Source organism: Mustela putorius, unplaced genomic scaffold, assembly GCF_011764305.1.
Source record: "Mustela putorius furo isolate JIRA1106 unplaced genomic scaffold, ASM1176430v1.1 tig00000139_pilon_pilon_pilon, whole genome shotgun sequence".
In the NCBI taxonomy this organism is placed as follows: Eukaryota; Metazoa; Chordata; class Mammalia; order Carnivora; family Mustelidae; genus Mustela; species Mustela putorius.
In genome coordinates, this window is record NW_025421293.1 from 9845674 (window position 1) to 9873162 (window position 27489).

The 27489-nt window shown below is 53.0% G+C and overlaps 2 protein-coding genes across 14 annotated transcripts in view; one reads left to right on the forward strand and one right to left on the reverse strand.

Moving 5' to 3' along the window:
* LOC101670429 (transformation/transcription domain associated protein) overlaps nt 1–4132 on the reverse strand; it is a 113456-nt gene extending 109324 nt beyond the window's left edge. For 11 of the 12 annotated variants that reach the window (XM_045075105.1, XM_045075098.1, XM_045075099.1 and 8 more), the window contains exons 1-3: nt 4011–4132; nt 1321–1481; nt 853–902 (exon numbers count right to left, since the gene is read on the reverse strand). In XM_045075105.1, coding sequence (XP_044931040.1) covers nt 853–902; nt 1321–1420 — 150 coding nt within the window. In that variant the 5' untranslated portion in view covers nt 1421–1481; nt 4011–4132. Of the gene's footprint in view, nt 1–852; nt 903–1320; nt 1482–3619; nt 3699–4010 lie in introns of those variants that run through there. The other variant, XM_045075097.1, reaches the window with a different exon arrangement.
* Nucleotides 4133–8028: 3896 nt separating this feature from the next.
* Nucleotides 8029–26061, forward strand: TMEM130 (transmembrane protein 130). 2 transcript variants are annotated; one of them, XM_004774954.2, is made up of 8 exons: nt 8029–8284; nt 14969–15274; nt 16748–16907; nt 20106–20272; nt 21060–21144; nt 22278–22480; nt 24230–24342; nt 24676–26061. In XM_004774954.2, the coding sequence occupies exons 1-8, from the start codon at nt 8200–8202 to the stop codon at nt 24862–24864; spliced, it is 1308 nt and encodes a 435-aa protein (XP_004775011.1). In that variant the 5' UTR covers nt 8029–8199; the 3' UTR covers nt 24865–26061. The 2 variants fall into 2 exon arrangements, with proteins under 2 accessions (XP_004775011.1, XP_004775012.1); XM_004774955.2 differs by having other exon boundaries at nt 24712–26061.
* Nucleotides 26062–27489: the final 1428 nt, after the last annotated feature.

A 27489-nucleotide genomic window follows, 5' to 3' on the forward strand; every position in this document is an offset into this window, starting at 1 on the left:
AATATCAGTACTCTTCAGAGGAAGGTAACAGAATCCAGAGTCCCTATACTTCACATATAGTATTTGCCATATTATCAAAAACTACTAGACAATGCAAGAAACAGGATAATGTGACCCATAGTCAGTAGAAACTAACCCTCATCTAGCCCAAATGTTGGATTTATCAAAGACTTTAACGCAGTCATTATAAAACAGTCCAAGAATAATAACAACAACAAGATGATGTTGGTACATATGATAATCTCTTGAAGAAGGGAAATCTGAAAGAACCAAATGGAAACTCTAAAACTAAAAGTACCAGAACTGAAACAAAAACATATAAAAAGTAAATTGAAACTTTACAGCCTCTCAGCCAACTGGAGAAGATACAGAAACAGTAAACCTGAGGGCAGATAATGGAAATCATCCGATCCAGAGAACAAAGGGAAGACTGAAGAAAAGTGAACAGAGCCCAAGGACCCATGGTCCGCTGGGAAATTGTGGAACATGAGGCTCGGAAAGAGGAACTGGTCAAGGTCACACAAGTGCTCTCAGTCCACAGTAACACACCTACAAGTAATAAATCTACAATGTAAGTCTGAAGGCATCCTGAAAGTTTATGCCTCTCAAGATGGAAAAAAGTTTAACCACCAAAACCAAAGCGACATCCCTCAACATCATTTGAAGTTTACAGTCACTGGTGTGAAGAAGCTGGACAACACTATGCACACATCAAATTTCAGTTCTGAAATAACATAAATCACATTAACAGAATGATTTTTGACTCACTAGTAAGACTGACAAAGAAGCGACTGGCAACTTCCCATAAATATTTACCTCGTAATTAAAAATATATATACATTAAGCTCATACCTCAAAATTTTCACTCACTTCTTGCATCATTTTTAACTTTGTTTCATCAGCTGTGAATGATAATAAAACAAGTCGTCAGGTAATCGAAATTACATTAAGGATCTTCACAAAATTAATGGATTTAACAACTTAAGAGAAGCAATCAGATCTTATCAGTTTCACTGTCACAGTCCAACAGAAGGCACATAACTAGTTTCCCTACAACCAGTCACACACATTCACACTCTCAGACGTACGTGTGCATGCACAGACAAGGATACACACACGCATACACACACACACACACACACACACACACGTGCCTCTTTGGGGCTCCAGGTAGTAATGTACATCACTTTGCTTCTCCAAAAGGCAGAGAATGGGAAATTTAGGGTAAGAATATCTGTTCATCTCAATGTGTACATCATCTGAATTGAGATGAATGAGTCACGATAAAGCATTTCTTAATGACAAGAAGGATCAACTCACGTGTATTTACATCTGTGAGAGCTGCCACAAACTGAAGGTATTTTTTCATCAGAGTGGTTTGGTCAACCACCGTGGCCCCCTGCGTTGCAACAAATGCCATTTTTCTTTTGAGTTGGTTTGTTTCTCAAGAGAAAAGTATCAGGCCCATGAGGTCACCCAGCCTATGAAAAGAAGCATATGGTTAGCCAACTTATTGAAGGCACAGGCTCACCACTGTTATGAAAATCATATCTAAATGGCTGTATTAAGCTAACTACTTTTTAATTAACCCACAGTACTATTCCCTCTGCTTCTTTGAAAGTAAAATTTACTTGCATCCATTTTTCCTATTAATTTCCAAACATGATTTTTATAAACAGAGGCTTTTCCCTCCCTTAACTGTTTATCCTTCTTTCCCTAGGCCAGGGGTGGGCAACCTCTCTGTAAGCCAGACAGTAAATATTTCAGACTTTGTGGTCTCTATCAAAACTACTCAGCTCTGTTACAGCCAGAAAACAGCCGTGGACCACATAAATGGAAGAGCGTGGCTATGATCCATAAAACTGTATTTAGGAACACCGAAATTTGAATGTCATGTAATTCTTCACTTGATCTTAGCCAAAAGGCCGAGAAGCAACTGAATGTCATATAATTCTTAAATGCCATGAAACACTACTTTTTTTTTTTCAACTTTTCTCAACCATTTAAAAACGTAAAAATTCTTAGCTCGTGGCCCAAAAAAAAGGGGTAGCTGAGGGGTACCTGACAGGCTCAATCTGTGGAACATGCAACTCTTGGTCTTGGGGTTGTAAGCTCAAGCCCCACATTGGGTGTAGAGATTGCTTAAAAATAAAAATCTTGGGGTGCGTGAGTGGCTCAGTGGGTGAAGCCTCTGCCTTTGGCTCAGGTCATGATCTCAGGGTCTGGGGATCAAGCCCTGCATGGGGCTCTCTGCTCAGCAGGGATCCTGCTCCCCACGCCCCCACCCCCTGCCTGCCTCTCTGCCTCCCTGCCTACTTGTGATCTCTCACTGTCAAATAATAAAATCTTTCAAAAATAAAAATAAATATCTTAAAACAACAACAACAAAAGGGCAGCTGACTGGATTGGGCAACCTCTACAGGTGACTGGTTTTCACACTTCAGTGTGCACTAAGATCACCAGATGCCAAAGGTGAACCTCCAAGCACTACCCAGAGACTGGTTCAGTGACCGGGCCGGGGAAGCTGTAGATTTTGCTTGCAGCTAGCACAACGTAGGCACTTAGGAAATGCTGCCTGAATGAATGAATGAATGAATGAATGCTTCAAGTTGCTGAGGACCACACTGGAAGAACCACCTCTCCCAGCTGACACCTGCATAGAGGGAGACCTGGTTTCTGCTTTAAGAGCTCACAAAAGTATCTTGAGATACTTTTACGCATCCTCCTTGTATATATAACCGTTTAATTCCACTTGGCATCAAAAGGCAGCTTCATGACTTCATTTTCTCCTCCTTTTCTGCAGGCCTTTCAAAAGCCCTCCCTACAGGAAACCCTCCCTTAGCGGCTCACACTTCTGTTCCCAAGTGACGGGGACACCCTGACTCCACGCAGCCTCTGCGGGCCACTCTCTTCGAGACACCAAAAGCACATCTCCCATGCAGAGAAGACGCCAACCGCTGCTCTCTCGCCCTCCTCCGACTCAGAGCAGGAAAACTCTCCGAGACTGGAGAGGCACCCTGTCAGCCCCGCTGGATGACCCGACGACTGCTTCCTCTTTGAGGACGCACGCCCTCGGCCAAACACGAATGCCCCCCCACCCCCACCCCATCCCTGGGGACCCAAGAGCAGGGTCAGGGCCTCTCCGTGCCTACGAAACTTGTGGTCGTGCCCAAACTCCTTAAAAGCTTGAACCCCCTCTTTCACCGAAGTCGGTTCACTCTTGCATTTCCCGGGGCCCCAAAAGGCCAGGCCCCGCGTTCCTGCCGGGCCGTGGGGGGGGGGGGGCGTGGGCCTGAGAAGGGAAAACGGTCCATCGCGCCTGTCCGTGGGCGAGCGGCTCGAAGACGCCGGGGGCCGAGGGCCTGGCCTCCGTCGAGCCCCCTCGTCCCGGCCTAGGTGGAAAGGCCGGCGCCGCGCACGGACGGACAAACGGCGCCGCCGCCCCGCCCCGCCCCGCCGCGCCGAGCCTGAGGCAGCGCCGCCGGGCCAGAGGGGGCGCTGTCTCGGCCGCTACCTTCGCTCTCCGCGCCGGGCCGGACCAGCCAGGGGCCTGCGTGGAGGCCGGGGGGTGCCAGGCTGGCCAGGGGACGCTTCTGGGGGTACGGGGCCCCAAACCCACACTCTCTCTCCCAGGTCTCAAACGGCTCGCCGTTTCCCTCCTTTTGTCGCCGTCTCCGGACACCCAGCGTCCGCCCTCCAGGCCGCGGTACGGCGAGCGCCGAGGGCCAATTCTCGCGCCGCGAGCCCTCCGCCTCCCGGAGCTCCTCAGCGCGCCCAAGCAGCGGGAGGCTACAGGGCGGCCGCCGGCTTCGGCCTGCCGGGCTGGGCACCGGTGGGTACCGGGAGGGGATGGCCGGGTGGAGCGGGCGCAAGGAGCCTACCACTGTCGCTGCGCGGAGCCGCCGCGCCGCAGAGGCCTCCCCACGCTGGGGACCCGCCGCACCGGCCCGGGCCTCCACGCGCGCCTCCCGGGGCCGTTCCGCCGCCCTCTCGCGCCGGCCCGCGCTTACCCTAAGCTCGGCGGCGGGCCTCCTGCAGACCCAGCCCGCGACCCCCAGCGAAGTCCTCGCCGCCGCCGCAGCCGCCGCAGCCGCCGCCGCCGTGCAGTCCCGCCCCCGCTTAAAGCGGCCGCGCCCGCCGCGGGAGAAATAGGTCCGGGCGCGCCGCCCCCAAGTGGGTGCGGCCTGGGCGAGCGGCGGGAGCGGGGAGGGGCGTTGCGCCGGGTCGGACCGGCTCGGCCCTTTAAACCTCCGCCTGGGGGGCGGGGTCGCCCGCATGGCTGGAGAGGCCGCAGGTGCCGGCAGTCTTGGGGCTCCTTCTGCCCTAAATAGGCGCGTAGGAGCCAGGTCTGGGAAGGGTAGGGAAGGGACGCCGGGGGCTGCGGCAGGGCGGCGGGCACCCGAGGAGCTCCCTTAGCAGGCGGCGGTCGGGCCCAGGCAGAGTCCATCCCTGAACTGAATGTGGCAGTCCGGGCGGGTTTCCCCCCTCCTCCCTTCCTCGGCTCGTTTTTAACCAGTCGAAAAGGGGAGGAGGCAAGCAGGCAGGAGACAGAGGAGTCCCTGTATGCAAAGGAAAGCCCTGATGTTCTGCTCCGAGGTGGTCGGCCTGATCATCTGTTCTGCAGCTGCATCACCGAGGCTGGACCGCCAACGATCTCTGTCAGCTCCTACCTGGCGGTCAGATGTCTCTGGCCAGGACAGACCAGTGATGAGAAGAAAGGGGAGTGGGCCCTGATGCCTACTTGAGATGGCGTGGGCAGGGCCAAGACGCCTTAGAAGAAAAAAGTACTGTTGAGCCTTACCTACGACTCCATCTAGAAGAGTGGTTGAGTAGTGAGCGGCTCCTGGTACCCCATGGTTACCATGTTAGATGGACAGAGCATTAAAGTGATGGCCTATCTCCATCACCTCCATTACCTGGTTCCACCACCTACCCTTTCCCAACAATATCTTACCCTCCCCCACATCATCACTAAGTTACCAAAGTCTTGGTGTTCCCTTCACAGAAAGATACATTTCATACTTTGCAATAAATGCAGCTTGCAACAGCTGCAATGTATCTCGGAAGAAAGGCGCCCTATTCAGAAGCATGCTCCTTACTTGTTTAAAAATGTTGCTACTCAAGAACAACCTTCTGTTGAACTGCCAGGATTTTACATCAATATATTTCATGTCACTTGTTTCTTCCCTGGGAGAAATAAAATGGGTCAGAATAACTTCCCCCGCCCATGGAAAAAGTACTTGCAAGCAGAATCCTCTCTGCTCCTTAGCACCCCCCCCCCAAAGTAATAGCTCCAAAACTGGGGAAGGTTTAGTAATCTGAGAGCTGAAATCAGTGCACAGTTGTTTCATATTGTTCCCTGGAAAGGGGGTAGAGAAAAAAGCAGAAAGTAGACAAATCTTTTGGTAAGTTTCAGATGAACTGCACATGCTAAGGACCTACAGTTAAGCCTAGCTCTAATGTTGGCTAAATTCCTGCACTTCCCATGGCCCTAGCTTCTCCTAACAAAGTACCCAAAATGCTGTTTGATTTTTGTCTGCTTTCTTGTCAGAGACAGTGTCAACTCTATCCCTATCAGATAAGTTAGATCACACCACTCCTCTGCTTAAAACCCTCCAAAGACTTTTCAGCTCATCCTCATTCCCTGGCCCTATGTACCTCCCAACCTCACTCTTCATGGTTCTAGCTGCTGTGGCCCTGCTGTGCCTCAGGCCAACCTAGGACCTCTGGAATGTTCTTTCCTCAGAGGCACAGAGCTGACTCCTTGTCATCCTTGATGAGCTCAAATATCACCTCCTCTGAGACAACTTTCTTAAGGCCCAGTGTAAGAAAACCATTGCTCCTACCACCACCCCCATTCGCTATCTCATAATACTATAATACTGTAATAATTTCACCAGGGGAAATACTCAAAATGCTGTATTTCCCCTCAATAACCTTGTAATCTGAACATCAGTTTCAGGGTGGCCTTTGCAGTGGCTTCTGTGACATAATACTACTACATATAGTAGTCACAAGACTATCTGTGACTACTATAAAATTATTCAATGCAATCAAGTTATACATAAAAAACCCTAATCTTATTATTTTCTTTTCTGCATCTAGTTCGTTTTTAATAATTTTTTTTAGAGATTTTATTTGAGAGAGAGCTCGTGCATGCGCACTAGTTGGGGGGAGGGTCAGAGGAAGAAGCAGAACCCTGTGCTGGGCACGGAGCCCCAACTCAGGACTCTGAGATCATGGCCTAAGCCAAAGGCAGATGTTTAACCCGCTGAGCCACCCAGGTGCCCCTAAAAAAATTGTTTTTAAAGATTTTATTTTTAAGTGATTTCTATGCCCAACATGGGGCTCAAACTTAATGGCCCTGAGGCCAAGTCACATGCTGTACTCACTGAGCTAGCCAGTGCCCCCGCATTTAGTTTGTTTTAAAAGCCACTAATAACCAGACCTTTGAATAATGTTAAATAGTGGGGCACCTGGGTGGCTCAGTGGGTTAAATCCTCTGCCTTTGGCTCAGGTCATGATCCTAGGGTCCTGGGATGGAGCCCCACATCGGGCTCTCTGCTCCGCGCGAAGCCTGCTTTCTCCTCTCTCTCTGCCTGCCTCTCTGTCCACTTGTGATCTCTGTCAAATAAATAAAATATTTTAAAAAATAAAAAAAATAATGTTAAATAGTTAAATATTTGAAACTCGGTTTATAACCTTAACATTTTTTCCCACACCACAATTTTCTCCTCAGTTCCTGATGTACTAGCGACACTCTCCCAGGTCTGTAAGCAATTCCAACGACGACAGCAAATACTGATCACATGCACTGTCCCAAGCACTGTTGTACATGTTAACTCATTTGTCCTAAGCACTCTTGTACGAGTTAACTCATTCGATCCTCCTCATAGAGTAGGAACTATTAACATTTTAAAGGAAAGGAAAATGAGGGACTCAGAGGAAAGTGACTTCCCCAAGGTCACATAACTCTCAGAAGGAATCCAAAGTCTCCTGCTTCCTAGGCCTGGTATTGTCCCCACGATGTTGACTGCTGCTACTGAGGCGGGTAGGGGGATGACGCCTGTCTAGCACTTTCAACTCTCCTTGGGGGGGGGGGGGCTCGCTCAGATCTGTTCCCCCTCCCTTAGGGTGCCATGGCAATGTGGCCAGTGAGCCCATCCTCTGTGGAGGCCACCGCTGTCCCAGAGACAGAGGCCATACCCGCAGGTGTCTTCACTCCCATGCTGCGATTCAAGTCGTGGTCCATCCGAGCCCACCAGGCAAGGTTCGTCCAACCTCCCTCCCTTACCCAAGTACAGGCTTAAGCAAAGGCAGAGGTGCGACAAGGATCCAAGCCGCCAGCTTCCAGTCTTGGAAGACAAGACAGGACAGCCACCTTCTAGAAGGAAAGACCTGCTTCACTCTACTATGGCGGGTGGAAGCGCCAGCACAGGCCAAAGACGGGCCTGGTCTCCCCTCACTGCGGCTGTCTTAGTCTCACAAGGCCCTCAGTGACACCCAAGCCGCAGCTGTGGGCACGAGCAGTTTGACAGCAGGGACAGAGAGGGTAAACTGAGGAATGCCCTGAGACTCGGCGGAGGTGCTTGACTCCCTCCCCAGGAGGGATATGGGGTGCTTGCAGTCCCTCTGCCCAGCGCCTCGCACGCAGTGGGGGCTCCGCGGGAATGAGTCGCTCTCCAAATCGTGTGCGTCAAGAGGAGATATGGCAACTGGAGAAGAACCCAAAGGGGCCTGCGCACGGCTTTGCAGCGGGGCGCGCGCCTCTGGGGACGCTGAGTCAGAGGCTGCGGGCGCGGACGCGGGGAGGCGGCGCAGACTGGAGGAGCGCAGACCCGGGGAGGGGAGGATGGTGGGGAGAAGAGGGGCAAAGGGAGGAGAGAAGAGAGGAGGGGAGGGGGCGCGGGAGGCGGCGCGCGCTCGGGAAGGCGGGGGTTCGTGGGGAAAGGAGGGGCACGGCGAGGGGAGGGAGGGGCGCGGGGAGGGGGCGCGGCGTGGCGCGGCTGACGCGGGCCGGGGTCGGCGCGGCGGGCTGTGGGCGGCGGCGGCGCGCAGCGACACAGCGTCGCGAGGCGAGGACGAGCGAGCGCCGCTCCCGCACCTCCCCGCATAGCCCGCGCCGCGCGCCCGGAGGAGCGGTCGCAGCCTCCGAGTCAGCCGCGTCCCCTCCGCGCTCCTGCCGCTGCCGGCGCAGCCATGGCCCCGGCCTTCTGGCCGATCCTCAGCCGCGTCCTTTGGCTCGCCTGCCTCCTGCCCTTGGCCCCGGCTAGGGTGGCCGCAGGTAAGGCGCTGCGCGGGCCGGCCGGCCGCCCCGCGGCAGTCGCAGCGCGCCCGGGGCCTCGGGGCGGTCCAGCCGTGCGCCCGGAGCGCATCTCCCTCCTCCCGGGCAGCCTCTGCAGCGCGCAGCCGAGGGGAGCGTGGCCAGCCTGCCCCTCGAAGCCCTCTCTTCTCTCCCTCCATCCTTCTCCCCAGAAGTCGGCCCCGCACTCGAGGGGTCTCCCGCGCTCCTTGGTTCCTGCTGCCACCTCCAGATCGGCCCTGTGCTGGGAACCGCGCGCGGTGGCCGGTGCACCCATGCGGGTCCCGGGGGGGGGGGGGCTCGCAGCCGCTGGGAGGTGGGGCTGGGAGGACGATGCGGGGAGACCGGGGATGTGCGGGACCCGTCATCACGCCACAGCCCCCCAGGGAACGTGGACAGGTTGTCCGCCGAGCAGCGTCTTTGCCTTTAAATGTCATCTTATCTGGAGAGGTTTTCCATCCTGTGTTGGCTTCAGGGAGGCTGCCATTTCGTCTTTGGAATGGTTTCCAAAATGGACCCCGAGCTGACAGGTTCTGCTGGGTGACCCCCCCCCCCCCCCCGCTCCACCGGGCCGCGCTTCTATGCGCTCTGCTTCCCCACCGCGGAAAGGCCAGCACCGACCCTTCGGCCACATTTTGGCGACAACAAAAGGATCCGGATTGGAGAGTAGTTGGGGGACAGGTGGGAGGTGGGCAGCTCTGGTGACGTGCGCGGGTTAAATTGACAACATTTTCCATTATGTCCCTTCCCCAGCCCCCCCCCCCCAAGAATGGTAGAAAGAGGCAGCGATCTAATGCCAAATCGTGTAAGACAATGGAAAAGGTAAAAATAAAAACCTGCATTTTAGGGACGAATTAGGAGAATTTTGTGGGAATTGTGCTTGGTCAGGATTACCTGCTTCCCTCCTGGAATTTTCATGTAGAGATGGGGGTCTCTTGCCCATTGGGTTTACATGTATCTGGGAATAAATGATCACCGTGGCCTGAACTGCAAACCAGAAGAAAAAAAAAGTACATTAATTCTTTGGAAGTCATGTGTAGTTCCCAGCCTGGCCTATTCATGATATGATGAAAATAAGCCGGGAACGAGGCTGGGGAGCGTACCTTCTCCCTCACACACAGGTTCAAAACAGAGACTTGGAAGCCCTTTCCAGTCTTCCTGGGGTCTGGGTCAGCCTGCACTGGACACTTCCCACACTAGAAGTCAAAGTCAGAGTCCAAGGACTGGACCATTCAATAATTCCAGATTATGTTGTTCAGACTTCCAAGGTCCCTTGGGAGGTGTTTGGGGCTATGCACATGTGCAGTGTGAAAGAGCTGATGTGACCATTTTCTAGAATGTTCAGGGTCCCACATGTGTGGGAAGGTGTGCTCCAACGGAAGCCTACAGCACCTGTTAGTGAGTGAGTGTGGCTCCTGTGGGTCAGGCTTCGTGGCAGTTGCCACTTCGCCTTTTGCTTTGGCCCTTTCAGCTCTGGGTCACTCAGTGCCCCCATGGAGCCCCGTACACCCCTCCCTTAGCTGCTGCTCTGTACTCCAAGGCCATGTCACCTGGGCTCCCAAACCTGGAAAGATAGGTTTGGATGGGTAGGGCAACAGGATCTGGGCTTGGTTCCTTTAGCCACAAGTGGCAAAGCCTTCATGGTCCATTTCAGCTTGGATGCCGTGGGCACTTCTTAGAGCCCCAAGGAAGAAAGGAGTGGCATTAACCAGGGGCTGTGAAACATATGCTTGAAAACTAAAAGCTTGGAAAAAAGTGCCCTTGAGCCTCCCAATGTCTGGACAGGTGTGGGGGCTCCTAGGAGCTGGGCCAGCCTCTGCAGCAAGGGAACTCTAGCCACAGCCCCTCCCCCCCACCCCTCCTCCCAGCCAGTCCATCCCCCTGGCAACGGATCTGCGTAGCGCTGACACGCGCCTGTCTCCAGTCCGCTGCAGATGCTGGATGGCCATTAGCATGCAGCCGAATGTCCCTGCCACCTGCCAGCCTCGCTCTGGCCCACGCTCCTCGCCTGGGGGGACTGGAGGGAGCAACAGGGAAATGGGAGGGAATGGCCCCTCTTTCTGGGAAGCCTGGCCAAGTGCTGCCTCACAGCCAAAGGGAGGGAGTGGAGAACTCAGCCCAGGGGAGGGGGGTTGGGTACAGATTTCCTTGGTGACTCCAGGCTGTCACATGGGGCCCTCAGGGGATTCAATGTCTTTCTGCCATAGCATCTGGAATTCTCTCTTGGGGATTAAGATACTACAGGTCCCTTTGTCAGTGCCAGTCCAGACGACTTCACAATCCAACATACGGCTCTGGGGCAGGGGATTCAGAACAGGCAATGTGTGACAAAGGGAAAGGCTAGAGCAGGAGTCCCCAGTAGGGACAGACAACACTGCCTAAGGGTGAAGGGGATGCAGCTTTGCTGTCCCAGCTTTGCTGAGTCTACCAAGTCTCTAGTAAGCTCCCTGAGGGCAAGAAGCATGTCCTACACTTCTGGGTTCCCCCAACACTTGTGGGGTGGGGGACAAGGGGCTCAGTCAGTACCACCTGACTGAACAGTCTCTTGAGGCAGTGCTAGGTGGGCTGGTCCCTCTGCCACACTCCTCTCCAGGAGCCTTGGGCAATAGAAGTATTAAATGCGTGCTATGTGTCAAGCACTTTGCTGGGCGCATGGGGAAATGACAGTGACCCCTGCCCTCCAGGAGCTTGCAGGGTGGCAAGGGAGACAAAGAAACCTTCATGCCCATGTGAGGTTGGGACCACTGTGTGCCCAGGCTGCTTGGAGAGCACTGAGAAGGAAAGGGGTTCAGGGAAGCTTTCCTGGAAGAGGTTATATCCATCGACATGTAGGTAGAGAGGGGCAGTGGGGACAGCATGTACAAAGGTCCTGAGGTTAGGAAGGACCGAACAAGTTGGGAGAGCTGCAAGAGTTAAAGTGGCCAGCCCCAGCATGGATGTGCCGGAATGTGAGTTTGGACTCCACACTGAGGCCGGTCCATGAACACATTAGGTGTGGAGGGAGCTCCTTGCTGGTGGGGGTTGGGGGGGGGAATGGTGCTGAGAGAAGGAAGGACTGGAGGCCGAGCGCCAGGGCCAAGGATGAAGCAGTAACTATGGCTGAATGCTGGCTAGTCATGATGGAGAGGAAAAAAACATGCTCAGATGGGAGGAGTAGTGGCAAAGGACCTGGGATTGATTGATTCATGGGACAGCTGTTGCTCTGGCCCCAGTGGAGAGCCAGGGCTGAAAATGGTAGGTGTGGGGAGGGGAGAGCCCTAGACCAGCACTGTCCAGCAGAACATGGGGTGATGAAGGAAAAAGTCTACGTCTGCCCTGAAGGGTAGTTACTAACCCTATCTGGCTCTGAAGCACTTGAAATTGTGGCTAGTGCAATTGAAGAACTGAATTTCCACTGTTGGTTCAATTTAAGTAATTAACTTTGATCAATTTAAGCGTAATTACATGTGGTTAGCAGCTCCTGTTTTGCTCAGTGCAGATCTGGAGCCCAGAAAGTAGGTCTAGGGGGTGCCTGGGTGGCTCAGTGGGTTAAGCCTCTGCCTTTAGCTCAGGTCATGATCCAAGGGTCCTGGGATCGAACCACGAATCAGGCTCTCTGCTCAGCAGGGAACCTGCTTCCCCCCCACCTCTCTCTCTCTCTGCCTGCCTCTCTGCCTACTTGTGATCTCTCTGTCAAATAAATAAATAAAATCTTAAAAAAAAAAATGAAAGTAGGTCTAGGTTACTTGGTTCCGCCAGCATTTAGGAGGCATCCGAAACTAGGAGAGCAGGTGCGAGTGGCCAGGAAGGTGGGTGGGAGTAACGGAAATGAGCGGAGAGGGGCTTGGGGCCCCCCCAGCCTTCTATCTGTGTCCCCTCTTCTGGTGAGGTGTATGTTCGTACAGGCTGGACACTCTCGAACCTGCCGCCCTTCAGAAACCTCACCTGAAGAGGAAATTTACAAATTATAACCAAATCGTCACCAAGATGTACACGAGTGTGACTGGCAAGAGTGAGGGGGTTCTGGGAATCAAGATCTACCTGCGTGGGGGGCACCTGGGTGGCTCAGTGGGTTAAAGCCTCTGCTTTCGGCTCAGGTCATGGTCCCAGGGTCCTGGGATCGAGCCCCGTATCGGGCTCTCTGCTCAGCAGGGAGCCTGCTTCCTTTCCTCTCTCTGCCTGCCTCTCTGCCTACTTGTGATCTATCTGTCAAATAAATAAATACAATCTTTAAAAAAAAAAAAATCTACCTGCTTGTGGTGCCTGGCTGGCTCAGTCAGTACAGCATACGACTCTTGATGTCAGGGTAGTGAGTTTGAGCCTGTGTTGGATGTAGAGATGGCTGAAAACCAAAATCTTTTAAAAAAATGAGAGGAAAAAAAAAGATATTCCTGCTCGAGGGCTTATCATACCCAGAGTGAAATTCACATTAGTGTGACCTCGGACATGCTTTAGATGTGTTGTCCTATGAAAATAAAGTAATTCAAAACTGTGTGCAGAGTGGGATTATGTCACATTGAAAACTTCTATGCATGAAAAAGAGATATGAGGACAGGAGTATGGTTGCACCTGTTTTGTGGAAGTAGGATAATGGGACATTTCTAATATTCTTTTTTTTAAAAGACTTTATTTATTTATTTGACAGAGAAAGATCACAAGTAGGCAGAAAGGCAGGCAGAGAGAGAATCAGGCTCCCTGCTGAGCAAAGAGCCTGGGGCTTGATCCCAGGACACTGAGATCATGACCCAAGCTGAAGGCAGTGGCTTAACCCACTGAGCCACCTGGGCGCCCCTTCTAATATTCTTTACACAGATGTATGTATTACTTTCATGGATGAAAGAAAGCTTATTTTATAAATCTTACTTTGTTTAGATAATAAAATGTTATACACAAAGTGAAGCAGTTGAAGAATAATGACTTAGGAAAAGACCCGCGATATGGAATTGAAAACAACAATGATAGAATACAGAATTCCAAATTATGAGCACGATTTTTTTTTCAAGAAAGAAATGTGCACATACAGTAACTGTGCACACAACCCAGTAACTGGGTTGTTACTGATTATTTTTAATAGAATTGTTTAAGTTTTAATTTTCTATTTTCGGGTTACAATTAGTTTTACTTTCCATGCGGTAGTCAGTTGGGAGGGGTTGGTATTCATAAAGGGCCATGACCCGACCTCCAGCCCATATGCTCAAGGCCCTGTTCTCTGTTAGGATCCCTCAAGACCTGATTCCCAGGTTCCCAGTAAGAGCCGCATCCCTCATGTTTTAGTTCAAGTTCCCTGAGGAGTGGAGCAGCTGCAGGTGCAGCGTTGGCCCCAGCGGGAAACCCAGAGGTCATTTAAGAGCAGTGAGCATTGGGGTCCACTGACAATGAAGATATTCCGTATCTTTACTATTGAGTACTTGAAATACAGCTATAGAGGGGACTGGCGGTGGGGGGGGCGGGGACAGTGGTGACCTGGGTGGCTCAGTCTGTTAAGTGTCTGCCTTCAGTTCAGGTCATGATCCCCGGTCCTGGGATGGAGTTGGGCTCCCTGCTTTGTGGGAAGTCAGGTTCCCCCTCTCCCTGTGCCCCTGCCCGCCCATGCTCTAGCCAGCGCACTCTCTCTCTCTCTCAAACAAATAAAATCTTAAAAAAAAAAAATGCAGCTACTGTGGCTAAGAAAGTGGGTTCTAAATTTTGTTTCTTTGTAACTGAAACCTACGCAGCCTCGCATGGCCAGTGGCTGCTGTGAAGATCTAGAATGTTTTCCTTTACATTCAGAAGAAGGCTTGGTTGGGGAGCCTGGGTGGCTCAGTGGGTTAAACCTCTGCCTTCCATTCAGGGTCATGATCTCAGGGTCCTGGGATCTCTGAGATGGAGCCCCTCATCGGGCTCTCTGCTCAGCGGGGAGCCTGCTTCCCTCTCTCTCTCTGCCTGCCTGTCTGCCTACTTGTGATCTGTCTGTCAAATAAATAAATAAAATCTTTTAAAAAAGAAGAAGAAGAAGAAGGGTTGGCTTGAATCACAGTAGACTTTGTCCCAGGGTTGCTCTATCACTGTCTAGGCTTTTGGCCTCTAAGAGGCTCCAGACTTTGCGATTTCAGATCGGAAATTTTGTTTGATATGGAAATACTAGTCCAAAGGAGTGGGTAATAGAGGGCTTTTTTTTTTTTTTTTTTTTTGGCAGCACCCAAGGGGGTCCCTCCTATGACATACACTGGCAGTCATTTTCATAGCTAAGAAATAAGTCTGGCCAGGTCAGGCCTGGGCTCTGGAGGGCCCTGCTTGGCTGGCTTAAAAAGAAAATCTCTGGACTCTAGACTCACCTGGGCCCGGGGTTGGAATCCCAGCTAACACTGAACTAGCCACATGACCCTTAGGCAAGTCACTTGTGCGGGCTGAGCCTCAATTTCTCCACTTATAAAACAATAAGAGAGGGGCTCAGTGGGTTAAAGCCTCTGCCTTCGGCTCAGGTCATGATCCCAGGGTCCTGGGATGGAGTCCCACATCGGGCTCCCTGCTCAGCGGTGAGCCTGCTTCCCCCTCTCACTCTCTGCCTACTTGTGATCTCTGTCTGTCAAATAAATAAATAAAATCTTAAAAAATAAAAAAATAAATAAGAGAAGCCAGCCCAGAGGGTGACGGTGGGTTCCTTGCCACACCTGTCCTGAAACACAGTCTTTGTCTCTGGACTTCTAGGGCTGTATGAGCTGCACCTCACCACCGATGGCCCTGCCACCACGGGGGCAGAGGTGACGATCACAGCTAGCCTGGTGGCCAGCGACAATGGCAGCCTGGTCCTGCCCACCAACACCCGCCTCTACCACTTCCACTGGATCCATACCCCACTGCTGCTCACAGGGAAGACCGATGAGGCTTTCAGCTCCACCATCCGTGCTGTGGGGACCGTGCCCGGGGACTTCCCGGTCTCCGTCTGGGTCACCGCTGCCAACTGCTGGACATGCCCGCCTGTGGCCAGGAGCCTCCTTGTCCTCCCCATCACAGGTGAGGAACTTTCTGGTTTGCTAATTGGCCTTCAAACTCCTGCTGCAGAAAAAAACCATCCATGGGGCGCCTGGGTGGCTCAGTGGGTTAAGCTGCTGCCTTTGGCTCAAGTCATGATCTCAGGGTCCTGGGATCGAGTCCCGCATCGGGCTCTCTGCTCAGCAGGGAGCCTGCTTCCCCGTCTCTCTCTCTCTCTCTCTCTGCCTGCCTCTCTGTCTACTTGTGATCTCTGTCAAATAAATAAATAAAATATTAAAAAAAAAAAAAAGAAAAAACCATCCAGTCTGGTTAGCGATGGTATGAACAGGAATCGGACTCATGGTCCCTTCTCCATTATCTGTGTTGGAATGGACGCTTAAAGCACGTGTTGCTACTGGGGCTGGCAGCTGATCCATACATTTCAATGGTTATGCACTATTTCAGTCTCTGGTCTGTTCATTCTCGCCCCTCCAGCCTCCCGCCCTAACACTCCTCTCTCCTTCCAGGAAGTCCCCCCCCTCTCTCCGAGTTTACAATCTGTCAAAGAATTTGTCTTCAGGAAGTACATTTCCATTTGGGTAATGTTTTATGCGCAAATATGTTCATTGAAGTGGTGTTTGTAACAACAGAAGAAAATATTAGCCGAGCTAAGTTTGCAACCATAAAGGGACTGGTTAAGTATGTGGATATAATTTGTATGATGAATAACAATGACATTTACAAAGACTTTGTAATGTCCCGAGGGAATGTTCCTGCTTATAAAATTTTAAAAAGCAAAACACAAACTTCTATAACCAATTTGCTTAACTGTGTTTAACATATATATGTATATGTAATGTGCATCTTTATTAAATATGTACACACAAATGTTTTGCAGTTCTTCAAACATCAACAAAAGTTGTGTTTGAATGACTGGCGGTTTCTTTTCATCCTACATTTCAGCATTTTCCCAAATGAGCATTATTGAGCACACCGTACTTTCTGCATTTGGGGTGAAAAAAAATCAGCTCTTAATTTTCTTTTTTTTTTTTTTTTTGGTAGAAAAGGAGACACAGAACTGTGATCCTTACCCAGTTCAGCACATTGGGTGTGATCAGAAGAAGTGCTAATTTTTTTCTAGATGCATCTAATAATCTGAAATCTCTCTTGAGAATTTCTTTCAAAGCCTATGCGTTTTCTCCTGGTCCTGGGCATCTTTTATGCCAGAAAGTTCGGGATCCTGGTGAAAGTGGCGTAGGAGCAAGGCAGTGCGTGTGGCGTGTGCTGTGAGTCTTAACCAGTGTCCCAGGGTCCCAAGCAGCAGGGTAAAGATGCGGGGGCTGTGCATCTCTGTGTTCAGTGACCTGCAGGGTCCCCTCCTGCCTCCACTCAGCTCTGACAGCCAGAAGGTCCCAGTGGGGACAGGCTGTCCTGCCAGCTGGCCTGTGAGGTCATCCCTTGGCCCTGCCTTCCCGCCCCCTTGGGGGACTCACCTGCTTATGATCTCTCTCCCAGAGCTCCTTGTGGGGAACCTCGTTGTCACCCAGAACACCTCCCTGCCCTGGCCCAGCTCTTACCTCACCAAGACAGTCCTTAAAGTTTCCTTCCTTCTCCATGACCCGAGCAACTTCTTCAAGACGGCCTCATTTCTCTACAACTGGGACTTCGGAGACGGGTATGTGCTTCCCCACTGATGCCCCAAAGCCTTGGCCTGCGGTTGGTGGCCCCACAGTCCCACGTGAAGTGCTCTGTACTTTCCCACCCTTACCTCTTCACTCCTTCTCACTCCAGACATTCCTTCCACACCTGCTCTGTGTCAAGCATGGGGTAGGGACCAGCATGAGCCGGTCACAAGACCTGCCTCCCAGGTGCCTATAACCTGGTAGGGGAGGTCACTGGTGCTCCAAACATCCCTTTAAGAAAGATCAAAGTAGGCTTTTTCTCCATTTGACTCTGGAAGGACCTATTTGGCTGATGGAACCTGCAATTATACACATGTGGCAGAACTCTGGTGTTCTGGCTTCGTTTCTCCTGACTTCTCCTCTCCGTACAAGTCTGGCTGGAAGAGGCAGGTCAGGGAGTGGGTCTCAGGGACAGAGCCCAGGCAGCCCACAGACACTCTGATCTCCTCTGAGGGTAGTGCTCTGCTGAGACCCCTCAGTCCATTTCGGTCCCCTCGAGTCCCTGGCTGATGGTCCTTCCTACTATATCCCATATGTTTCCACCTTCCATTGGTGGAAGCCAACTTCCTCCAGCCAATTTCCGTTGGCTTCCTTAAGACACTTCTCAGGTTTGCAGAGAAACACAGACCAATCTTTCAAGTTCATGGAAGGCTTAGTAATCCTCGTGCATCACTCCGCACCCCCATGGGACTTGACAGGCTCAACATGCTTTCTTACGTACAGTAATAACTTAGAAAACAAAGCGGGGACTCCTAATTATAGCAAAAATAGTACATAAACATAGGATCACACTTACTGGAAATGGACAAGACCCTGTGTGAAGAAAACTGGAGCTACTAAGATGTATCCAAGATTTTTTAAAGATTTTATTTATTTATTTGGGGGGCAGACCCCAGAGTGAGAGTAAGAGGGAGAAGCAGACTCTGTTGAGCAGAGAGCTGGATGTAACACGTGGTCAGTCCCAGGACCTTGAGCTCATGACCTGAGCTGAAGGCAGACACTTAACTGACTGAACCATGCAGGCACCCTGACTAAGAGATCTTAACAATTTGAGTAGATGTGTTATGTACACCATGTCCAGGATGGAAACTTAATCTTGCAAAGATGTCCATTTCCCTCTAGTTATCCCATAAGCTTGATGAAAGTCCAATAAATACTCCATTTAGTATAATTGTGGAATGTGACAAAGATTCTACAGTTCATCTAAATTTGGTGTTTAAGTATGCACATATATACACCCATATACGTATGCATGAGTGTATATATACATATAGACATGTATAAAAATATATGTCATTATAAACATACATGTGGTTTCATAACCTAAAGAACATCTGGAACATCTGTCACAAACCAGGGGACAGGCTCTATACTAACTAGGAGCATTTCTTTTCACATTAAATACTTTATTCACTATTTTTACTATAATGGGACATTCTTTGACTAGCCAATGAAACAAGACAAGAAAAAGAAATACAAATGCTGTAAGGGAGGAGATAAAAATCATCACACACATAGATGATCTGGGAAACACCAGAGACTCAACTGAGAAATCTGAGAACTAAAAAGAGATTTTCATGATATGGCTGGTTAGAAAACAAAGATTCATAGCCTTTCCATATGATGGCAATAGGAAAAGAACTTTTACAATAGTTATAAAACAGGAAAACTAAGAATAAACTTAGCCCAAAATGTTAGGGTTTATGTAAATAAAACTCCAGATTGTACCTAGAACCTTAAAAAAAAATGAAGAGAGAATGCCTCAATATTGTCAGAAGGAAAAAAGATCAGAAAAGCAGAATGATCAGGGCGCCTGGGTGGCTCAGTGGGTTAAGCCCCTGCCTTTGGCTCAGGTCATGGTCTCAGGGTCTTGGGATCAAGCCCCGCTTGGAGTTCTCTGCTCACCAGGAAGCCTGCTTCCCACTCTCTCTCTCTCTGCCTACTTGTGATCTCTCTCTGTCAAAAAAATAAATAAAATCTTAAAAAAGAAAAGAAAAGAAAAGCAGAAAGCTGATGAGGGAGGATGGGGAGAAGTAGAAATGCATACATAAATGTATTTTCAAAGCTACAAATAGGGGCACCTGGCTGGCTCTATCAGTAGAGCTTGCAACTCTTGATCTCTGGGTTGTGAGTTTGAGCTCCATATTAGGTGTAGAGGTTACTTAAAAGTAAAATTTAAAAAAAAGTCACAAATAATTTGCAGCAACCAAAGGCTGCTCAACAGAACAGACCAGAAAGGTGAGTTTATACACACATCTATTATATGGTAACAGTGGTATTTTCTAGCCAGTGAGTAAAGATAGATTATTTAATAAATGGCACTCAGGCAGTTGGTTAACTATTTAGAAGAAAAACAATCTTATCCTTAACAAAAGCAATTCCAGATAGACTGAAAAATCAAATATAAGGAACCAGGACTAGATGGAAATGTAAACAATCCCCTGCAGTTGGATAATTTGGCAGTGGGGAAAGCATTTCTAAGAATAGAGAAACAGAGGCAGAAACGAGGAAGGAAAAGAAAATGCTAGATTTGGCTCACTAGATTTAAAATCTGAGTATGAAAGAAGTAAATCAAACCACAAGGCAAAAGTTAAACTGGGTTTAGAAAATATTTAGAAGATATTTAATGGGCTAAACTTCATATATAAAGAGCATTGAGAAATCAACAAAGATTTTCTTTATTATTAGATTTCCTTTTGAAGTAATTGCAGGAAAAAGCATGATATTATACACTTTACATGTCACATCGTAACCTATGATGGAGATATGATTTTGTGTTACAGATGAGAAAAGTAAGACTGAGAGTTTTACAGACAGGAAATCTAAAACTGAGATTCAAAGCCAAGTATGTCCTAACTCCAAAGTGTATATCTTTTTCCCTCCCAGGATTGTCCTTGTCTCTAATGCAGGGGCTCTTTTAGATTTCTGGTGGAACGGGGCAGAGCACTTCCTAGCAGGTGACAGGCCCTTGTTGCTGGGAGGTCTCCCACCTGTCACTTAAAAGCACAAAGATGACCAGCAGCCACTTCACCCAAGCATGGCTGACCTTGCATCCTGGCTGGCTCTGGGGGGTGCTGCTGTGATGATGTCCAGTTTGCTTACAAGTAGCCGAGCCTGTCACTCCACGGACACCCCTGAGTCTAAGAGGCCATGTGAGTCACTTCTGTCATCTCCCTCCTGTCACCTTACAGCACCCAGATGGTGACTAAAGACGCTATGGTCTATTACAACTATTCCATCATCGGAACCTTCACTGTGAAGCTCAAGGTGGTGGCTGAGTGGGAACAGGCAACGCAGAATGCCAGGAAGGGCATCATGCAGAAGACAGGCGACTTCTCTGCCTCGCTGAAGCTGCAGGGTGCGTTTCCGGGGCGTCTGGCCCCCTGGGGAGCCCTGGGCAGCACTCTTTCTGGGATTGGAGCCCATGAAGTTCAGAGTGACTCCAGCTGGGCACAGGGCGGGGCTGAGCTTGGATGCCCGTCCTCTCTTCGTGTTCCCCGGGCAGCCCTCTGAGCAGTTGGCCACTATCCCCACTTCGGAGGGGGCACTGGAGGCCACGGAGGAGGTCACATGGCCACCAAGGGGCAGAGCTGGATTTGAACCCAGGCCCGCCTGCTCCCAGAGCCCGAGCCTGTGGCCAGACACTGTGCTGTGAGCCAGTGGGTCCACATGGCTCTTTGTTCTCAGGCCACACTGGCGTCCTGCTAGGGACTGTCCTGCTGGGGCTGCGACAGCCTTGGTCTCCTGAAGAGAGGAGATGCCCAAACCCACCTTTCCCTGACTTTGGCAAGAAGGGGTGCTTGGGCAGCTGTGGCCGCTTTCTGAGCTGTGCTGCAGTGGGTGTGAACGGGGTGCTGTTTTCCCCGCATCGCACGGGTGGGGGTGATCCAGAGCTAGCCCTCCGTCCTGGTTACCAGAGCCCCGCCAGCTTCCCCCAGCATCCTCACTCTGAGCAGCTCCAGCACCTGCTGCTATCGGGGACGGCGTGGGGGGTGGCGGCGGAGTGGGACTCGGGCATGCCCTGGACAGACCTGCGACCCTCACCTCGGCAGAGACCCTCACAGGGTGGTGGTCACACAGCCCTGGGAGCTCTGAGACCACTGTCCTCGGCCACCAGGTCTAATGGCGCCCTCTCTGCCTTTCAGAAACCCTTCGAGGCATCCAGGTCTTGGGGCCCACCCTCATCCAGACCTTCCAAAAGATGACAGTGACCTTGAACTTCCTGGGGAGGTGAGTGAACCCCAGAGACGATCAAAGGTGATTTGTTGCCCTGCCTACGCTCTCTTCCGTGGATGAGACTGAGAGCTCCATCCCCTGGGGGGGCCCCGAGTTTGGGGGCCAGTGGAAGCTTCTGCCATCTTGCCCGCAGCCCTGGGAGAGTTGCGGGCGTGGCTCCATACTTGAGATCCAGGGGTCAGGGCACAGGCCCTTTGGAGCTGTCTGCAGTGTCAGTATCAAGGCAAATCAGGCGAGGAACCAGGTGAAAAGCCCTCTCTGCGTGTGGCTCAGGCCTGCCTCCAGTCCCCAGAAAGTCACCTCGGCTGGGAACCAGCCCAGCTCTTGGCAAGAACAGCATTCAGCTGAGGATGTAGAAGTCGGGCGCGTTCTTTGAACGAGGGTGGGTGGAGCCTCAGAGGTCAGTGGTCAGGGCTCAGCCCTCCAGGAACTCTGGCTGGGGGCACCAGCCCTACTCTCAACTCAGGGCCATGAGAGAGAAGCAAGGCTTGATGGGGAGCAAACAACGCAGCCAAGAAAAGAGAAAGACGAGCCGTGGGGCTGGGGGAGGTTTCTAAAGCTTGTGGGGAGCTTTGCGGGCAGGTGCTTGGGACTTGAAGAGTGGGGTGGGAAGCCCTTTGGGCTTGGCAGATCCAATGGCTGAGGTGGCAGGGGTGTGTTTTACTTGGGCCTGGGGTGGCCTGCTCCACATTCCTGAGATGGACCTATGCTTTCCAGCTCCTGAGCCTGGCAGTTAGATGACCCTTTCAGATCCTATTCAAATGCCACCTCCTCCAGGAAGCCTTTCCTGACTTCCCCATCCAGAATGTGCCCACCTGTCCCCTGTGCCTCCACAGCACACCCTGTGGGTCCCTGGAGCAATCATCCTGCCTCGTCCAGCACTCTGTGCCTATCTCTGTTTGCCTTACTAGCCTGGCACTCCCTTGGGGTCTGGGGGCGGGGGGGCGTCTTTTATTTACCATTGTGTTCTCTGGGTCTGGAAGGGGTGAAGCAGAGGCCAGGACAGCTAGGTGTTTTGTCCTGAAAAGGACACTGAAGTTCACGGCTGTCTGGCCTTTCTCAGCCTTGGTCTGTGCTCACATTGCTTGCTGAGCCATTGCTGAGAACCCACCCCCATTTCCCTGCAGCCCCCCTCTGACTGTGTGCTGGCGTCTCAAGCCTGAGTGCCTGCCGCTGGAGGAAGGGGAATGCCACCCTGTGTCGGTGGCCAGCACGGCCTACAACTTGACCCACACCTTCAGGGACCCCGGAGACTACTGCTTCAGCATCCGGGCTGAGAACGTCATCAGCAAGACACACCAGTACCACAGGATCCAGGTGTGGCCCTCCAGTAAGTGACCTTCCCGGCCACCACCGCCAACATGCGAGCCAGCCCCCCAACGCGAGAATCCTCACCAAACCTACTGGCCCAACCAAACACCATTGACTCTATGCCCAGACCTCCCCCAGCCCACCCGTGCCGTCACCGGCCAGCCTAATACCCCTTGGTTCTACCAACACCAGCCCCATGGCCCATACCAACACCCAGCGTGACCACACAGCTCTGCTGCCATTACCACACACACTCCCGATGGCCTTTCTGGCACCTTCCAGACCCGGGAGACACCACCATCCCCACTCCTCCCACCAGCCCCGCCATGGCCATCTGCACCCAGGTCCTCGATCCCATGTTGCCCAGCAGCCAACAGCTTTAACTCTTGCTTGCTGCCACTATCACGGTCCCCGGTGTCCCCATCAGAAGCACTCCCCCGTGGTCACAAGCCTCCCTCCTCCGCCATCACCCTGATCCTGGCACTGTTGTCACCACTAAAACCAGCCCCCAGGGAGTGGCTGCCGCTCAGCGGTGAAGTGGGGTCCCTGTCATCTGTCAGGACCCCTGGCCACCTCCCCCGGAATGTCCTTCCCCGAGTCTCCGTCAGGCCCGGCCCCTGGCTAGTCACCGGATTAGCTGATGTTGGCTGAAGTTCTACCCTTCTTTTCCAGGGGTGGGAGCTCTTCTGTGACCCTAGAAAAGCACTTCCTTCCATAGAGGAGAAAGTGGGATCCCAGAACCCTAAGGGATGGTGTTTCAGGGGCCCAGCCAGGTCACAGCCCTTAGGGTGCACACGGCAACCTCGCCAGACGCCCTCGTCGCCTGGATTGGACCCACAAGTGCACCACTGTCCCCTCCGGTCTCCCCAGTCCCTGTCTGAGCCATCGGGCAGACACCGTGCTCCATTCTGAGCCCCGGCTGGCCTTGTGGACCTCCCTGAGGGTCTGGGGCCTTGCCTCCCCAGCCCCTCCTGGGCGCTGAGTGCCCCAGAGCCCCCCAAATCCTGCAGGGGAGACAGCTTTCCAGGTCACCTGCGCTGCCTTTTCCTGGGAAGCAGAGCCTCCTGGCACACTGCGGCATCCACAGCAGGGCCAACCAAACACCAACCAAGCATTTGCCGATCACCTGCCATGCCCCTGGCACACTCACACCCCTCCCCTCGTGGCAGCCCTGAGGCAGCCTCGTGGGTCAGCCTTAGCCATCGGGGAGTCTGGTCAGAGCCGGGATTCGAACCCAGGACCGCCTTACTGCAGACCCTGGGCTCTCCCTGTTTCCCCAGGCACCTTCCTGACTCAGGGGGTCAAGGAGTGAAGCCTAGAGCTGGCGGAGGGCAGACAGCCACAGCAGGTCACAAGGCTCCGGTGTGTCCTCACAACACGCCTTCCCGTCTCCAAGGCGAGTTGCCCGAGTGAGGGTGGCGAGGCGACTGTGACTCTTGGATGGCCGGGTCATGGCTCCCGTCCTGTGCTATTCATGAGGGCAAGTCATTAAGTCTGGTCCACTCTCAGGGGGTGGGGACTTAGCTGCCCCTCTTGAAAGTGACCATCCAGTAACACGTAGCCATATTTTTAAACCCTAACGCACCCCTCCTTGGTTTTTGTAGACTCCCTAGATTGGCCCATTGGGGATTGGCCTAGTTGGGATCCACATGCCTAAGTTAAAAATAGCTCTGGTGGGGTTTGACTGGTCTGTCCCCCACTGCGGTCTGAGAGCTGGCCTTCCCCGCCAACTCCCCAGACCCATGACTTCACCGTGTCGCACTCCCAGGCATCCAGCCGGCCGTCTTTGCCTTCCCGTGCGCCACGCTGATCACCATGATGCTTGCCTTCATCATGTACATGACCCTACGGAATGCCGCTCACCAGAAGGACATGGTAGAGGTGGGTGCTTACGAGGGGGAGGGGGGCTGGACCACTGGGCCCTGACCAGAGAAGGGGGCATGGACGTCACAGCGAGGTCCCAGGGCTGGGCATGATGTGCCCGAGACATTCATAGACCACGCTGAGTTGGGCCCTTCCCATCTGACTGACCGCTGTGCTCAGCCCTTGCCAGCAGCTGGGCCCCGGGGAGGGCACTGGAGGAGGGAGGCGCCAGGAGCAGAGAAGCCAAGGGCACAGGGCAGCACCGCGAGCCTCCAGGCAGCTGAGCTCGTAAGGCCCAGGTCAGAGCACTGGCAGGCGGGTGATTGACCCGTGGGGTTTTGTTCACCATAGGTGGCTGATTTTGACTTTTCCCCCATGTCTGACAAGAACCCGGAGCCTCCCGCTGGGGTCCGCTGCTGCTGCCAGATGTGCTGCGGGCCCTTCTTGCTGGAGACTCCCTCGGAGTACCTGGAAGTTGTCCGCGAGAACCACGGGCTGCTGCCGCCCCTCTACAAATCCGTCAAAACGTACACCGTGTGAGCGCCCCCCGGTCCCGTCGCGGCTTTAACTACCGCCAGCGGGGCTCTGCGGACAGGGCGGTGCGCGCTGCCGAGCAGGCGGGGCTCCGGGTGCGGGGCTGTCTTCCCCGCTGGCATCCATCTGTGTCTCCAGCTGCCACCATGAGCCTCCCGCAGCCCCACACCCCTGCCATCCGTCCATCTGTACAGTCCGGCCTCTGCTGTGAGCCCCTCTCCGTCTGCCCTTCCTAACCCCTTGCCTTTGAAGAGCCCCAGGTGGGGCCCCGATGTGCAGTGGGGTCCCTCCCCTCTCCCAAGGGTGCCTGGCTGCCCCTCACCCATTCCTCCCCCCACGTTGGCCCTTCTGCTGTCCGTCTGGGGTCTGAGCTTCCTCCCCGGGGTGGCCCTGCCCAGGTCAGAGAACTGGAAGGAAGGTCACCAAGGGTTGAGGCTACAACACAAAAAGGTTATACACACAGAAACAAGCGCATGCGTGCGCACACTCATACACACACACAGATACACACGTCACACATGTCACATAGGCATCTCCGACGGGGTCCTCTGTATCAGTGAGGTTGGTTGCTATGTCCTGAAATCGGACCAAAATGACATCGGACTTAATGCACTTGGCCACGCGCCGCTTCTGGGCCCGGCCCTTCCCTTCGTGCACTGGTCCCCGTGGCTCCTGGGGCCCACTCTAAGGACACTCCGTTTCCTGCCTGTTTGCTGGGGGTGGGGTGGGGGCTAACGCTTTGTGAGTGCGGAGGGCTTTATAAAAACAGCACCTTTTGTTCCTGAGTCTGTTAACTTCCATGGAGGGAAAAGAGAAGCCAGCCAGCGGGGACATGGGGTCACTGTGGGGGATGGCATCCTTGGCCCTCTGCATGGCCTGGGGGAGGAGGAGGCAGGTCTGGAGGGATCCCTTGGGGGAGCCTAGAGTTGGGGGAGACAGCGGATCCAGGTGCCTGCGGAGAGAGACCACAGTGAGCCCCCCTGACCCCCGCCTGGCACAACTGCGCAGGAGCCTGGGGAGCCAAGTTGGGGGCCTGTTGGGACGGGAGGGGGCAGGGCCGTGGGGGCGAAGCTCTGTTGCCGTAATCTTTGCTCTCGGACTTTGTGCAGACAAGAGCATTCCCGCTGTCGTGCTGCTCATTCTCATGAAACACTGCCATTAGTGCTGAATAAAGCTTGTGTGCTCTCAGAATAGCCGAGCAGATGCCAGGGGGCCCGGAGTCTCTTTCTTTTCTTGGCACGGGGCTTCGGGCTTTGGGCCTTGCACAACCGGTGCCCTTGCTGTGTTCTCAGGCAAGCGTGGATGGAGCTGCTGTCTGGGGCGTTGGGTGGGTCGTTGGGACCAGCACTCCTTAAACCTCTGCTCAGGCTGCATGACCGACTGAGCAGACTCGGAGCCAGGGGCGGGGGGGTGGGGGAGGGTTGTCTCTTGGAGGTGGGTCCAGGTCCCCCCGCCCCATGACTCAACCTGCAACCAAGCCTGCAGCTTTGGCGAAGGATCAGAGCCCAGAGGACCACTACACTTAGTGAACTTGGAAATGCGGATCCTGCCGCCCTGCCCACACCCAAATCCACACCTGCTGAGGGGGGGCAGCCACCCGGGTCCCCTCCCCACAGACCAGCAGGAATGCTGGTGCACCATCAAGGGCGGGCGCCTCTGGTCGCACTTGAACTTGGATGTGCCTGGGTGGCACCAGAGGTCTCGCCACGCCCCATACTTTCATTCAGGACGTCGGGAGTGGGGCCTGGGAATCTGGGTTTCTAACAAGATCCCAGATGCGTCGGATGGGCCAGGTCCGAGGACGGCATTTACAGTCGCCCTCCTCTTGAGTCGCCTTCCATCCTAAGCTCCCTTTCTGCCATAAGAGATCTGGAGCTTTTTTCTAAATTGCCTGCGCTCTCCTGCCATCCTCACGACCCAACCCAGTGAGCCAGTGCGCCCAGTCCTCAAGCTGGAACATGGGTGGGTGTGAACCCCACCCCCACCCTAGCCGTACCCCTCTGGGAAGCCCCACTTTTCCATGAGCCAAGTCAATTGGGGAAGTTTCTCAGACTTGAGCACCAACATGGGGGGCAAATGTTGCCACACACACCTTTCCACTGACCAACCCCCAGCCAGGGGTGAGAGGGTCAGGCACCTGCGTGCTACAGGGGACCCTTATGCCTCCTGATAACTGGTTAGAGGATCAAACAAGACCTTGGAAAAGGTGGATGGGGTGTGGGGAGGGGACTGTCCTTGCCGTGAATCATTTTACTGTGTCCCTAATAGAAGAGGGCGACACGTGGCTTCAAGCCACTCCCAGCTGGTGTAAGACACGGCTCCCCATCTCTGCGTGTGCCTTCGAGAGAACCTGGCATTTGAGCATCTAACCCCCTCCCCGCCCCCGCCGGGGAATTTAGAAGTGGTTGTTCACGTTACATCTAGCTCTATAAACGGTGGTACTCAGGTGTTTCTCTTACAGAGGTTAAAACAATTAAGAAACCAAATTGTTAACCACCATAGAAGAGCTGGAAAGAATTACTGGAAGGGTGGCGCCTGGGTGGCTCAGTGGGTTACAAGCCTCTGCCTTCGGCTCAGGCCATGATCTCAGGGACCTGGGATCGAGCCCCGCATCGGGCTCTCTGCTCAGCG

Coding starts and splice junctions, on each gene's coding strand:
- TMEM130 (XM_004774954.2), top strand. CDS start 8,200: ATGGCCCCGGCCTTCTGGCCGATCCTCAGCCGCGTCCTTTGGCTCGCC. Junction 8,285..14,968: donor CCCGGCTAGGGTGGCCGCAG/GTAAGGCGCTGC, acceptor CTGGACTTCTAG/GGCTGTATGAGCTGCACCTC. Junction 24,343..24,675: donor ACCAGAAGGACATGGTAGAG/GTGGGTGCTTAC, acceptor TGTTCACCATAG/GTGGCTGATTTTGACTTTTC.